General features: G+C 46.1%; 1 protein-coding gene across 1 annotated transcript in view; it reads right to left on the bottom strand.

Annotated features, from left to right (window-relative positions):
* The window catches only part of LOC138492614 (solute carrier family 2, facilitated glucose transporter member 11-like), a 217,436-nt gene that overhangs the window by 21,505 nt on the left and 180,246 nt on the right, over window positions 1-15,685 (bottom strand). Inside the window, exon 11 of the mRNA XM_069619907.1 lies at window positions 3,287-3,414. Within this exon, the coding sequence (XP_069476008.1) occupies window positions 3,287-3,414 (128 nt within the window). The remainder of the gene's footprint in view (window positions 1-3,286; window positions 3,415-15,685) is intronic.

Here is a 15,685-nt window from a genome sequence, read left to right on the forward strand (position 1 = left end):
TGGTGTGGTTACAAAATGATGAGGATTGAAAAAGAATAATGGTCCCATCTGCTCATCACACATTAGTAAAAGAGTCTAAGACCATTTATTTGGTAGTGCAGGTGATCTTTCCTGATGGTTGATGTATTGATTTTTATATTTCATGTGTGTGTGTAAGATTTCATTGTAACCATTGACACAATAAATACATAACAATTAAAAAAATGACTAACATGCCCTTTGCTGAATGATCCTAAAGTTGAAAGGGCCAAACAATGAGATTGTATACACTTTTAAGGGGACACAGATAGTGGTTGAATGTATCTGACAACTGTGCATGTAACAGTATGTTATTTAGTGTCCATGTAAAGTATAGCTGTGCCCTCAACTATAGACAGTTGTCTTTGGGTTGATAGACTATTTATTAATTCACCTTTTATAACATGTTTAATACCGGAGACCAGTCTCTAAGCACGGGACTGGGATTTGAACCTGTGTTGCTCTTCATTGTCTTACTTTTAAGACAAATGCATTGTCTCTGAGCTATCGGCCGGTCAGATAGCACAGTAAGTTGAGAGTTGGTGCTGACATCTGTGTGCAGCCTTTGGACGCAGTTTCACATCCTTCTAGGGCCAACTCATCCTTCTGAGGTTCATAAATTGAGTACCATGCAGTGAGATGATAATATTTACTGTTATTGCACCACTTAAATACCTGTGGGTTTGGCGCGACATATAAAAAATAGTCATTATTAATGTATAGGACTGAAGTGCTCCCTCCACTGCTTGCAATGTTAAATGAGGCGTTCAAAACAGGGACGTTACCAGAATCCCTGAGAGAGGCGATCATTATCCCACTCCCCAAACCCAACAAGCCAAGCATGGACTGCGGGCCGTATAGACCGCTGTCGATGCTGAACCAAGACAGCAAGATACTCACGGTGGTGTTAGCAAATAGAATGAGACGAGTCATAAGCAGATTAATACACCCTGATCAATCCGAATATGTCCCGAGTAGGACAATATCAGATAACCTCAGAAGACTTCACCGGGTCATAGAGCACACAGAAGGGGACTCGAACGAGATGGCAATTGTATAACTTGATGCAGAGAAGGCCTTTGACTCTGTCAAATGGCCTTGGCTGATGACAGCTCTGAGAGAATATGGGATGGGGCCTGGGTACCTTAAGTGCGTGGAATTACTGTATAGTTCACCGTTAGCCAGAGTTAAAACAGGAGCAATCATTTCTGAAAGGTGGCAACTCAGTAGTGGTACCAGGCACGGATGCCCTTGGTCCCCGATGTTGGATATCCTAGCATTGGAACCCCAGGCGATATATTTGAGACAGCAATATGAGGTAGTCGGGATCTCCACAAAAGAGGGACCGCACTTAATTTCATTATATGCAGATGACATGTTACTATATCTGAGATACCCAGAGGAAAACCTCCAATACATTCTAGAAGTAATGGAGCGATTTGTGTTGCTCTCTGGCATTGCAGTTAACCCCAAGAAATCAAGTATATTCCCCCCAGGGAGGTATGTAGGGGTCCCGAGGGAACAACTGCCAGTCTTATAAATAACATGGGAGACCAACACTTTCAGATACCTGGGGATTGACATTTATCACACGTTGGAAGCAGAATATAAGCACAATACTGAAAAAGAGTTAGTGAATATTGAAAATAGCATGAGGTTATAGACGAAGCTCCCCTTAGCCATGATGGGGAGGGGGGCGCAGTTGAAGATGGTTGTATTGCCTAGATTATTGCATTTTTTTGAGAACATACCATACATGATACCAAAGCGCTTCTTTGCCAAACTTCAGAGCATATGTAGGGGCTTTATTTGGCATGGAACTAGGAACGGAATTGCCATTTGGAAGTTGCAGAACACGTATGATAAAGGGGGGATAAAACTGCCTAACTTCGAGATCTATTACTTGGCTAGTCAACTGCAATATGTGGCCCAATGGTTAATGGAAGATTCGACCTCAGAGTCCAGACTGTTGAGATCGGAGTGTGCCCCATTTTTCCTGAAAGAAGTGATATGGCTGCCCAAGCCTGAGTTAAAAAGATGCCCGGGGATGTTGGGATTGGGATGGAAGATGTAGCGCAAAACTTGTCAGGTCATGGAGAACCCAACCCCGTGTTCTCCGCAAGTGCTGCTAGTGGCATTGACCGGTGGAGACGTACAACTAAGAAAGACGATCTGAAGGTACTGGCAACTGGTGGGGATCACAACAGTGGGAGACATATTGCAGGAGGGGGAGGCAAAGGAATTCAGGGGGTTGGCAGAGGAAACAGGCCTACATGTAGGACAGTATATAACCTATACTAGAATGGTACGGCGAATCAGAGACACATGGGGGGTCATTGCGAGTCAGGAGGTAACCATGCCGCTATTAGTTGTGCCCCAAAACCCGCGCACACTGACACCCATGTGATATCACACATACAGCTGTCATCTCACATCCAGCACTCATAACCCATAACATACAATCTAACATTGTCCTATCCATTGATAGATTCCCATCCAGGAAACTTTCAGGTGGTCTATCACATTACAGGTACAATATAGTAGAATTCAGATGTTTACTCTTAAGCCAGATAGCTATAGCCGGTAAAATAGCTCAGCGGGTTGAGTGCTTGCTGTTGCAATCTGTGCATGATCTGCTGTTTGCAGCTGGGAATCCTAGCGAGGCCAACTCAGCTTTTCATCCTTCCGAGGTCGACAAATGAATACCAACTTAAGTGGGGTGATACTGTATGTAAGTATATCATTTGTAAAGTGCTTTGGGGAAAGTGCTATATAAATGACACATTGATTACATTGTTGGACGTACTGATGGTTAAATATCTATTTCAGAAAGTTTAGGAAGAGAGGCGGAATCAAAATGAAAACAGTTTTTTAAAGAGTTCTCATTCGACATCAAAAATCAAAACACACTCTGAGCTCAACTCAGCTCACTAGTGATGGCCCTTAGAGCTCTAAACCCCTGCAAGAAGCAAGGTTGCCTTTCATTGGCAATCAAGACCGCCTCTGAGCTGAATTCCACTGTCTAGTGATGGCCATTCAAGCTCTAAACCCATGAATGAAGCAAGGCTGCCTTTCAATGGCAATGGTGATGGCCCTTAGAGCTCTAAACCCCTGCAAGAAACAAGGTTGCCTTTCATTGGCAATCATGACCCCCCTCTGAGCTCACCTCCGCTCTGTATGGGTGGCATTTAGAGGGCTACACTCATGCATGATTCCCTTTCAGTCTATGGATCATTGGGATTTTGAGTCAACAGCGTAAAGAACTTACCACCATGAATGGGAAGATTAGACCAGTAATGTAGAGCGCCGACCAATTCAGAGAGCTACTAAGCACAAAGCCGCTGGGTCTGGCTGCCTGGGTGAGAATCTCGATGGAGAGTGAGATTATTACTCCAGCTGAGGATCAGAAACAAAGGCATCATTTGTTTAAAACAAAGCAAAAAACAAAGAGGCACACGAGACACCTCACTTGTAGCTCTTGCCACTGTCACAAATTCTAATAATAAGTAGGAAAGCGAAGAATGGTCACCCTAGAAATGGTAACGGTACATTGGGCCTCATTATGACATTGGCGGTAGCCGTGTCAGTGCCCAGGAATGGGCAATTACCGGGTCATTATGACCTTACCGGACCCGGTAATCGCCCATTCCCGGGTGCCGGAAAATATTCTTCCCCATTCCCATTGATCCCTATAGGGCTCAATGGCAATGGAGAAGCCGGATGCACCGGCACCATTGGTGAATGGTGCGGGTGCATCCGATGAGCTCTGCTCGCGAGTGCCAGTCCGCCCGCCAGGTAAGGCCTGGCGGGCGGGAAAGCACCCACGAGCAAAACTCGTAGTTTGTTGGTCCGGGAACTATGATACCGGCAAGCTTACCAGTACCGTAGTTCCCGGACCGGCAAACTTATAATGAGGCCCAATTACAAATGAGTTGCAACGTCACATCTCTATTGTAATCACAAAATCATTCAACTAGTTAACTGCAATGAAGTGAAGGAGAACTTTTCTGGGCCAGTAGGGGTTTGTTAGTTCCCGGTGGAAGGCACAGGCCTTCCATGAGGGCTCAGGGCCCTTAACCACTGGGAAGCCCGCAACCTGTGTCCATTAATGCTATTAGCAAACTGTCAGAGCTGGGTGCTTGGCGAGGGTCAGGAATGGGGGAAGAAGCCACTGCCATGGTTGGATATGGTGGCAGGAATGGGGGCCGGCTCTGCCAGTTAGTAAAGCAGAACAGGGATCACTGTCCAGTGGTCGCCACACAGCTCAGATGCTGACCAGTCATGGCAGAATGATGCAACAACACTTACTGGGGCATGAAGGGAAGATTATGGTGCCAAGCAGATGAGTGCAGGGAACAGAGGCTTATATTGCCAGAGTCAACCCACATGCCCTGCACCTTTCTGAAGGTGCTAATGACTATAATGCAAGCCACCCTGTGACATCCCAATGCACCCTGGCCGCTAAACAGCCAGCACGTGTCACCGCTGACTGATTGAAGTTGAAGGATAGTGCTTGGCTGTGAGTGCTGTTTGTTTGCACTGGAGGCCTTGAGCGCTCCAGTCTTAGTGGTAATGTTTTGCCTTTCCTCTTTCTCTTCTGTTCCATGTCCTTGCTCTCCACATGCAGCGTCTGCCATTTTGCCTCTTCTTGGTTATTATTGTATCATGACTCCCTCATGTCTACCCCCTCAGGTAGGCTCCTGGCCTCACCCACATTGTGCCTGTGAATTCCAGAATACCAGATTTGTTTCCAGGAGAAAGTGACATCCTCTTTCCTTGTAAAAATGTACAAAAGGGATTAAAGACTCACTGTGCCCTTACTTTCTTCACATTCTGCTGCGCTTACACAGTGAGCTGAAGTCTTTTGACCTGGGGTCCAGCATATTACGGCCAGAGGCTGCAAGAGGAGCCTTCATCTGCCCCAGTCCTGCTGCGCATCATCTACTGGTCAGGCAAGAACATGATTGGATCAGAGTAGCATGTGACCGCTCCAGCCTGGAGCCTCAGGCCTTTAAAGCACTTTTTGAGCTCTCAGCACGCTCTTCTTGTTTAGCCGAGTCCGGGTACCCCATCACCTAGCGTCCTAGAGAAAACCAGCTCCTCTTTGGCCCTGTTTGTGCTTAGGGCCAGGGACCTGCTACTTCCTCACTTCTCATATCTGACATGGGGAGTGCACAACTGCATTCTAGCCCTCATTCATTAAATGGTGAGCAAACGGCATCATCCCTCAATGCTGGTGATCAGGTTCCATCAAATATTCTGTTATGGTAGGCCCACGTATACCCATGAAGAGAAAAACTCAATAAGCGAAGTGCACGAGAAAACCCAGCTTTATTTAGATACGAACGGGCGGGAGAGCGTACAAAAGGCAATCACCCTCATTACAAGTTTGGCAGTGTGGCAAAAACGTGCTGGTAATAACATTTACTGCCATGTTTCCGCAGCGGCAAACTACAAGCTTGCCAGTGGGTTGGTCGGAATTACCTCCAGGCAACAGCTGGAGGTACTTCTGCCGCCCCACCAGCAAAAATAGGGAACATTCCTTCCCCTCTCCCTTTAAATCTGGGGATGCTATGAAATGACTATGGGCCTCATTACGACCCAGGCGGATTTCGCGGTGCTAAATGCACCGCGAAGCATGGCGGAAAGCCGCCGATAGCGCCATGGGGGTTGGCGGATTTACCGCCCCATTCCGACCTCGGCGGAGCGGTAAATCCCCAATCCCCATTCTGCCCTTCCCCATTCCCATTTTTCCCCAATAGGGTATAATGGGAGTGGGGAAGGAGTTAATTACGCCACCGTAAAATACGGTGGCGTAATTAACAACGAGGTCCCGTAGCGCCATGGTTTTCTCCGGCTGGTAAAACCAGGCGGAGAAAACCTCCATGGCGCTACGGGAACTCGTAGTATGGCGGAGAGGTACGCCATGCACTACGCTGGCGTAATACCCTCTCCGCCAGGGTCCTAATGAGGCCCTATATGTCTGCATGGCACGTAAAAAAATCAAATAAACATCCAAATACATATTTGTTATAGTGCCTTTCAACATCGTTATTGTCCCAACGCACTGTTGGTTGAACGCCCTCGGAGGGACCGGAGTCCAAAAATGAGGGAGAATTTGGAAGGTGCTTTTATGTGTGTGTGCATTTCAGCCATTAAAGTTATGCGAGGGTGGCCAAGGCCCTGCTATTCACCCCTGTCTAAGTTTAGCAGCATGGATAGAGTGTCCACGCATAGGGCCTTTTGAGTCACCTGTGGGTAGAGATAGTTCTACCTTATATTGCCATTCTTAGAGACTAATCCTGACGGTAATGTTATCTTGTCTTTGAGAAGACTGGCTGTCCCTAATAGGAGATGTGTCTATGGTAGACGTACATATACTTGCATGCTTAGGAACTTTGCAATCTCAAAATATCAACCAGCCATGGGCTCTTATCAGAGATGATAGATCAGGCCTTGCTATCTGGTCACTCGTTTTTCTTAGGAATCTATTTGGAATGTTCTGTTTGGCTAAGCCAATCCGGAACAAGGCTCTTGAACAATATCAAGGCACTACTATGTGGTATTTGATTGACCGCTGGGCCAAACACAACGTTCTTGGTGACACTGCCCCAGCTCCCCGATCTGCCCGCTGCATGGCCCACTCTATGCCTCCTACCACAACACCTCACCACTGCCAGCCACCCCATCTCCCCTTCTCTCCAGAGACTGGTCTTATGCCCCCTAATTCCTCCTCAGCTTCACACACTCTCCCCTACTGATATAGTGTCCCGCAGGTCTCCTTAACGGCCCTCACTTTGATCAGCATCACCAATTCAGGTTTTCCCGGCCTTTCTAGACAGATTCTTGTAAAGGGCATTGTTAGGTAAAGATTTGGGGTAGTACCCTTTGGGTGCACTACAACAACCTTAGCCTCCTCGTAATAGGAACCCAACCTTTGGTATAAGTCTGTAATACACAGGTTGGGAGTGTGGTTGAGCAGCCAGGCTTATCTCAAGAGGGGTCAATGTGAGCTGTAGGGTAGTTACACAGAGATTCACAATAACAAGTATCCAAATAAACAAGTATACTCAAGGTTGCTTGATTAAACAATTATTAATTGATATAATAGTTTGAATAAGCCTTCTTCAGAAGGGGCAATGTAATAGTAACACACAAATCGCTCCGAAATACCCACCCTTAGATTCTCTAAATCAGCAAATACCCATTGGGGATGGCACACAGACACTTCCTACACCCTCAGATGACTTAAATAACTAGGACATTCATATATTACCGTTGCATTTAGAACAATACTGAGATGAGTGTCAAAGAAAAGGGCTTATTAGAATAAACAAGAGCACACACATATTCTGAAGCAGGTAAGTACTTTTGAACCCCTCTCCCCCCCAATGCATAGTAAGTTAACCCTTTTCTGGAAGGATAGGTGCAACACAATGTCAGAGGAGAGAAGAGTCATTCAGGGAGCCAGGCTAGGCCAATGTCAATTGGGCAAAAGTCTAGGTGAGCTGAAGCACTTCTTGCAGGTAAGTAAAAGTCTTGCTCAATGCTATAGAAGTCTTTGTAGAAAAGAATAATCAATGTAAAGCCACAAGCTGTTAGTCTTGTGAGTAGTAGAAGATGCAAGCAACTCTACAGAGCAACCAAGACAAGTCTCAACTGAGAACAAGCAAGGCTGCACAACAAGAGGTAAGTTCTCTAAGACTGTACAGTACCTTTGGTTAGAAGAAAAAGGTGGCAGATGACTTCTGCTCCTGTGCAGCTCTGCAGAACCTGTTGTTCCTGGGCCTCAGTCGTGGGGATAAAAGGGAGGACTTCTGGGGACTCCTGCACTGCAATGGGACGGTCAATGATGGCAACCAGCAATCTTCAAATCAGTGTCGCTTCGCGGTTAATGCTCCTCGCGTCTATAGCAAATAGCACCACTGCAGTTTCTGGCTGTTGAGATGGGCTTTCCTTGCATCTGGGGTCCAGATCTCTGTTGAGGTGGCTCAGGCTTGGTCAGTCCTGCTTCCTGGGAGTCTGGGGGATCTTCCTGGAGCTCTTGGCCAACTTAAAACTGATTCACTCTGAATCTGGTGTTCCTTTCCCTGGCACATCGGTTCCTGCAGCAGCAAGGAAGTGCAGCTAGCTCCGAGAGGATGTCCAGACAAGTTCACTTTGGAGTTGATTGGTCCCACCAACTCAAGGGGAGAAGTTGTCATTGCAGGGCTTCCCTAGTCGAGGCAAATTCAAAGCTTCAGCACAGCTGCAGGGCTTCACTGGGCAACCAACGGTCCAGGAGTTGCCGCAGGGGTCTCTTCCAAGTTCTTCTTTGGATTCCTTTGTCCAGTGGTCTACTCTGTCTTCCAAGCCAAAAAGTCTTGCCTTTTATGCAGGTTTCTCCCATTCAGTCAAGCCTAGCTGCCAGTCAAACAGCATGGTGGCTGTCCTTGCCGGACAACCAGCCAGCCAATAACCTTTGGGTGCATTCCTGTAACCAAGGGGATTAAGAACAGGGAGTTTCGGGCACCTCCCTCACTTCCTGTCCCTGCCAGACACTCTGGAGCCAGAGGTGGGCTTCACTCGTGAATCCCGCCAAAGACAAAATGAACAAAGGTACCAAACCTGGTTTTCCACACAGATTAAATCTCAAGAAGGACCTTTCCACAAAGTAATGGCAAAAAAAGAAGACTGGGGCCATTTTGACAAAAACAGCACCCAAGGGTGCTTTACTGCAGTGGCGAACGCAGCCCGCGGTGAAAACACACAACGGTAGTAAAAAGTAAACTACTGTCACCAGCCATTCATTGTAGAAAGGGTAACATAAACATGTTACATAAGAAGCTAGACAAAGGGGATGCTGAGTAACCCTTGCAGCACCCTATTGTAAGATAGTGTGTATGGTATGGTATGGTATGGTATTGTTTATTTATAAAGCGCCTATACACAGGCAAGTGCTGGGTGCTGGGTCTAGAAAGTTACAAATGTAAGTAAAGTCAATTTTACTTTACTGCTCTTGGAAACAGTAGTTTATCCAAGAGAAGGTATTTAAAACTTTGGGAAATCTGAAAGACATGCCTGTGCCACTGCACTGAAGGTGCTGGGTGTCACAATGTAAAAAGATTCCTATGGAGTTTGTCAGACTCCAAAAACCAAAAGAAACACAGAGTTCAAACCACAGAAATAAATACATGAGAGAGTGGGAAAAGGTCTCACTTTCTCCAGGTTAAAAATTAAAAAGTCCTAGAGTCCAGCAAAAGAGCTGGGGGTCTATAAGGTAGAGAGGAATTAGCACATTTCTGAGAATTCTTCCTAACACTCATGATTGAGGGATAAGTTGAAGTCTTCACCCATGATTAATTTGGTGTCGTTTATTTCTGTTAGATTAGTTTCTTTTTCATGAAGCCCTAACTTGGGGTTGTAATCTGGTAGATATGCACTACATAGGACAATCATTTCCACACTAGTATTGACCTTGAACATTCTGCACCTGTGCTCCCTGGTTTGTCTAGTCCTTTATGCAATAATTCACTGTCTCCTCTAGTTTAGTATGTGTGTGACATGTGTGTTTCAGTTCCTGCCCACCCCCTGCAGTTTGCAGGCTTCCTCTGTTGTGGTGCATTTCTTGAAGCCATGCAATTTCAGACCACATATGTCTGAAATGCATCATGTGTTTTCTTTTGATTGGAATGGGTACATTTGTGAAAATTCAATGGAACTAATTTCAAAATGTATGTTCTGCCTTTCCTTGGCAGTATCAGTTTCTCAAATATTAAATAGAACAATTTCAAATATTAACTCCATTATTTACATTAGCTAAATATCAGAACAGAGCTAAACATGATTTCTAGCAGGTTATGTACCATTTCTACAAAATCATAACGTTTTTACGAAGATTTGCACCCAGTATTTATTTTGTTTATTTATTTTATTTTTACATTTGTAGCAGCGCTCTAAACCCGTAGGCATCAAGGCGCTAGTTACAGTAGAGTTTATAATAATATGCATGATGTTTACCTTCCTTATCATGCTTCCTTATCCTTGCCCATTTGCCCCTATTAACCTAGCTACCCTAAGATACCTTACTCCCTGTGTATATATTCTGTACCTATATGTATATAACTGTACAGCAATGTAACCGAAGATGAACATTTTCTTGTTGCTTTCTGCGCCCTGATACCTCCGGGTCTGGCGGACATTATAAATCATAAAACATACAAACAAACAATAAGAAAGTCGTCATAATGAGAAACTCATCTCAATTGAGAAAGCCTCAATAATAACAATGAGGTGCGCAGTAATATTGTTCGTGATACTAGAAAGGACCAAATCAACATTGACAACTCAGAGATCATCAGGGTATGAAGTTATACTGATGAACCCTGCAATAGAGGTGGTAAGGTGCAGGAAAATAAATCCAGCAGACTACATTGCAGAACAAACTGAGGGGAGGGGTTACATACATGATTGTGTGGCGTGCATCGACAGGAGTGGAGGTGATCCTTTGGTAAAAGAAGAAGCCATCGAAGTTGAGACTTTCTTGATGGGAGTTCAAGTATCGACCCAAAATACGGGACAGAGGCACTCTGGGTCTTCAGTAGTAGGGCACATGCACAGCATTCACAAGGAGGGAGAATTGAAAGTTTTTTGTCAAACACGTCTGCCAGCACACTACTCTGAACAAGCAGCAGAATTGGTGGCATTAATAGAGGCGCTCAACATGTCAGAAGTGCATGCAGTAAATATCTTTTCTGACTCCGCGTACGTAACATACACCTGGCATTCAGGGTTAGCAAGATGGCAAAGGAGAGGATTTAGGTGAAATGATGGTACACTGAAGAGGGATGGACACCATCACCCTCTCAAATCCCTCTGATGAGATATATGATGCAGAAGAAGAACAGAAGATATCGTGAAGGACCAAAATTTTTTGGACCAATTCCTTTTTATTTATTTATTTATTTCTACTGCTCCAGAACCCACAGGCATCAGGGCGCCACATGTACACGCAGAGTCACATTATACAAACAAGTCACGGGACAACATGAATCTACGGATTTTCAAGTGGTTTTTAGCTTAGATTAAGGGAGTTATCTAAACAAGTGAGGCTTGAGTTTCATTCGGAAGGTAATGTATGAGAGCTCCAGTCTTATTTGTGGTGGGAGGTTATTCCATAAGGTCGCGGCTTTGGTGTGAAAAGCTTTGCTGAGTCCGTTGGTTTTCCTGAAACTGGTGGTTACAAGGTTGCCCTGGGCTTCAGGCCTGAGTGCCCATCTCAGTACATATGTAACCAGTTTCTTCTTGAGGTATGCTGGCACTTTCCAATGGACGCACCTGTGGGCTAGCGTCAGGGTTCCTAGTGCTGCAATAATTGACAAGTATGTCGAGAGGTACCCACTCAGTCAGCCCTACAGACCAGGTGCAGTACAAACCCTACCCAGAGGGGATGTAGACCCACAAGCCCCACTAAGGAGACTTCAATTGATAGTATTGACTAAAGTGCCAAGAAGGCAAAGCCTCTGAAGTAGTTAGAGACACCATGACATAGATGCGTTAGACAGGAAGCACACATGCCATCCGCACAGCGGGACACAAACACGCACCCAAATACACGAAGAAAATAGGCATCAGCTCTATAAGTTAGAGGACGGACACACATAAACATACTGCCATTTTATTATTTTGTCACTAGCTTAAATGCAGCAATGCAGAAACCACAAGAAGCAAGAGATCCTGAGAATAGCTTGCAGATGCTTATATGCCATTTACCTTATGGAGCTGCAGGAGCACCTATTGGAACTGACAGTCTAGTGTGAATAACACAAGGAGAATATAGAATAGCACAAAATATAGAAGCCTTTATGTGGCTTAGGAAAATTACAGAAGGCCACAAGTCCTCATCAAGAGCTGAGCTGGGGCAAGTTCAGGTCGGACCAGAGCAAAAGTGTGAGACAGGGCCGCTGCCAAGGCCACTAGATACGGATGGCATTCCATTCCTTGAACTACAGTAACACCAGCCACAGTAAAAGTGAATAGTTCCTTGTAATTCAGAGTAATTCAGAGCTGCAGAAGCCCCAAATCACGGACTCTAAACACGTGACCCGGTCGACTCCAATGATGAACCGAAACTAGGAGCTAGGAACAAGGAGCGATCTCACGCTGCCAGAAAGAAGCTTGCAACAAAGATGTTACAATGGAGACAAGTGTTGCACGATGTGAACGGGCACTCGCATAGTCTAAGGTGGTGAACACAAGTTACAATACAAACACATAGTCACTCTCATTACCTTGAGAAGGTACACCAAGAGCTGAGAACTATTTTGTATCCCAGGCCGGGGAGACCAGCTCTAGCCAATCACAGCACAGGCCCCTAGTAGTGGGTAGCAACGAGCAAGAACCAATGGTAAGACCCTCATAATGCAACATTGTAGAAATAGCACTTTTTGGGGATGACCAGGCTAGCCACATGACATGCGAGAGCAAGTAGACTAACATGTATAGTGTCCACTATAGGTGGACTATCACTCAATAATAGATGGGCCCAGATTATAGTTTAGCTCTGATGTCATGAAGGCGCAAAAATGGCCTGCGAGCTAGAAGACGCTGACAATGTCCTAGGATTTCTTCGATCCTTGTACTGAACCCTGCTGGGTTTTGGCTGTAATAAACCGCATTTGAACTTGCTGTCTGTCTGGTTCTGCGTGCCTTTTGGGGGAAGAAGTTGGTCCATCCACGAGTTCTGAGAGGCTGCAAACTCCTAGTAGCCCTCGGACCTACCTGGGAGTTTGTCCCCAACAGATTGGTAGGCAGAGGATGATAGCACAAGCCAGACTCCTTCACCGCAGAACCTGAGAGGCTGTGGGAACCTTGCATATTTCGAGAAAGACGGGAATATGTGTACCCGTTTAAAGGTCATCGGGAGCCGTTTGAAAATCATCCCATCCGAGATCAGCGAGTTGTCCAAGGTAGACCAGGACGGGGAGTTGTGCGCCTTGACGGGGAGCCGGCAGCCAAGCAGCATCTGTGCAGCACGGAATGTAAGTATTGGTCCAGTCTGAGAGCAACTGTGGGTGTGAGGGAGGGTATTGAGTATTGTGAAGTATTGTTGGGCACTGTCAAGTTTTGTTTGAGTATTGTTTAATAGTGTCATATTGTTTAGCACTTTAGCAGTGAGTATGGATAGGAGCAGAGGTAGAATTCCCTTTTCCATGTTTAGGGCACATTTGGTCTTCAAGGTAAAAGGTTCTGGTGAATGAGATTAGTAACTCGAGGGGATTGGATGACAGACATTTTGCAAATTAAGGTATTGCTGTGAATTGAATGTTTTAACTCGGGTCATACATGAATGTATTCCTGTGTGGGTTAGCTGGAGCTATCCTAGATTGCGGGCGGTGAGTTGACAGGTTACGTCTCCTGGAGAGAGGCGCTTCACACATTAGGCTATGCAACAAGTGCAGTTAGATCACAAGAGAATATTGGTATACTCTACCTGGAGAGCAGGAAGACAGCTGTGGGGCTTTTGGGGCCTTGGGAGTTACAGATTATTGTTGTATGCTCACAATCTTCCATTCACCTGTATTGTGCAATTAGCTTGGTGACATCACTCTCAGGGTTTTGGGCATACGATATAGAGAGTTGTGCTGTGAGGGGTTAACGTTGAGAATTTGGGATTGTGAGACAAGGCGAACCAGAGGTGGTGTGCGAAGGTGCATGCGCTGGATTGTGGTTGTGTGCCTGAGGAGGCAGCGATTGTAAAGGAGGGCCGGTGCGTGGAGCACGCATGATGAGGTGCAGAGCCAGAGACGCTCGTAGAAACTGAAAAGTATTATCATTGTCTTGTAATCCCTTTACTTCCGAACAGCGGATTATTGAAATTCTCAACTTGAGGTCAGGTAAAGAGGTATTGAAATGTATCAAGGCAACAGTGGGGGGGGTTACCCCTCTTCAGCATTTGCGTTAGACGTTTCCACCTTATAAAGAGAAACTCTGTAAATACAGCATAGAATGGTCCAAAAGTACAGAAGGTAAATTAACCAAACCATGGCCAAAGACGTGCATCAATCGCTATTGCCACACATACAGGATGCTTACAAGGGGAAGAAATGGGCTAAACGGATAGCCATATTTGAGTTGTGGTTCATGTTTCAGGAGCGAGAAGGGGAAACTGCGAGGCATCAGTGAATGCTAAGCCAGCTTTAGGTGAAGGAGGAAGGGACCACTAGTCCGCACCTCCCCGGGCCCTCCAAGTGTAGTATCCGATGACACAGACGATGAACAGGAAATGTACCCAATGATCGATCTAAGGGCATCAGAGGGGTATTCAAATCCAACATATAAGCCACAACCATACACTAAAGAGAATAAGCCGAAAGGCGCAGGACCATCAGCTAGTGGTGCCGGAGTGAAGGAGGAATTTGAGGGCATAAGCATGAACGAGTGGATAGCAACGCAGGTGCTCTTAAAATTTAAGGGGAAGACAGCGGGAGAGGCAGAAGGGGCGACCGAGGCGATAGAAAGTCTGAAGAGGGACAGTCATATGACAGACTGGGCAGAACTGATGGATGAGGAAGACAGAAGGGAGAAGGACAGGGAGGTAAGCACACGAAGACAGAGAAAGGAGGAGAGAGGAGAAAATGGACCGAGAAGACAGGGAGTGAAGAAGGGTAGAAGAGAGGGAACTCTTGGAAAAGGAACAAGAAGAGAGAATAGAGATAGATCTTAAGGAAAGAAAGAAAGCAGAACGTGAGAGGAGGGAGAAAGGGGAGAGAGAGCTGGAGAAGGTAGAGAGGTGGAGAGATAGCAGACCAAGACAAATGCAAGTTAGCAGAGAGGGAGCACAGAAAGTCACAGTTGGTCAGACTGGCAAGGGAACGAGCATGCAGGGAGGAAGACGAAATAGCCATAAGAGTGATAAGGATGCAGGCAGCGCTGGATGGGAGAAAGGGTAGAGGCGAGCAGAAAAGACGCCCGGAGGCAGACAGCACATTTTCACGAGGCAGGAGTGCAACAGAGGGAAGCGGAACAGGCCTAGGAGGCTGAACCTGAGGGAGGATGTATAATCTAGTGGATATCGATCTCAGCACAAAACATAACGCAGACTCGACATCGAGGAGATTACGTTTGGCAGACAACTTCTATAGCAACATGGATAAAGAATCTAACAACAATGACAGACACAGTGGGGACGAGAGGGAGGAGCAAGGAGGGTCACAGTCCAAGGGGACCGACAAATGGGCATCATGGGAAGTTAGGGCTGATAGACAGGGAACAGGAGGGGTCGATTCAGAGGAACCAGCACAGCAGAGGGACGACATGTTCACCACACTCAACACATAGCTTAATAGATTAATAGACTTCCGGGATGCAGGAAGGGGGAGAAGGCCATAGCATGTTCAAGGGGACGACTGTCTAGAGCTTATGACGAAAGCACACAAGTACCCACATTGGAATCAGCAGATATATGTACGGACGTTGAGGTCGAGAGGGATCCTCGACAAATCAGACTGTATTTCGAATGACACCGGAGCAGAGGGTGGCATACTCGCAGATGCCCTTATTATAGAGAGGGCGATTGAGACTTCAGTATGTGCCATGGGAGCACACGGGCTACCATCATTGAGCGCAGGGGCGGGAAAATGAATTTATGAGATGGAGAAGATGACAGCTGGCCACAGACTAGCAGTGG

Source organism: Ambystoma mexicanum, chromosome 10 (genome assembly GCF_040938575.1).
Source record: "Ambystoma mexicanum isolate Mex_15411 chromosome 10, UKY_AmexF1_1, whole genome shotgun sequence".
In the NCBI taxonomy this organism is placed as follows: domain Eukaryota; kingdom Metazoa; phylum Chordata; class Amphibia; order Caudata; family Ambystomatidae; genus Ambystoma; species Ambystoma mexicanum.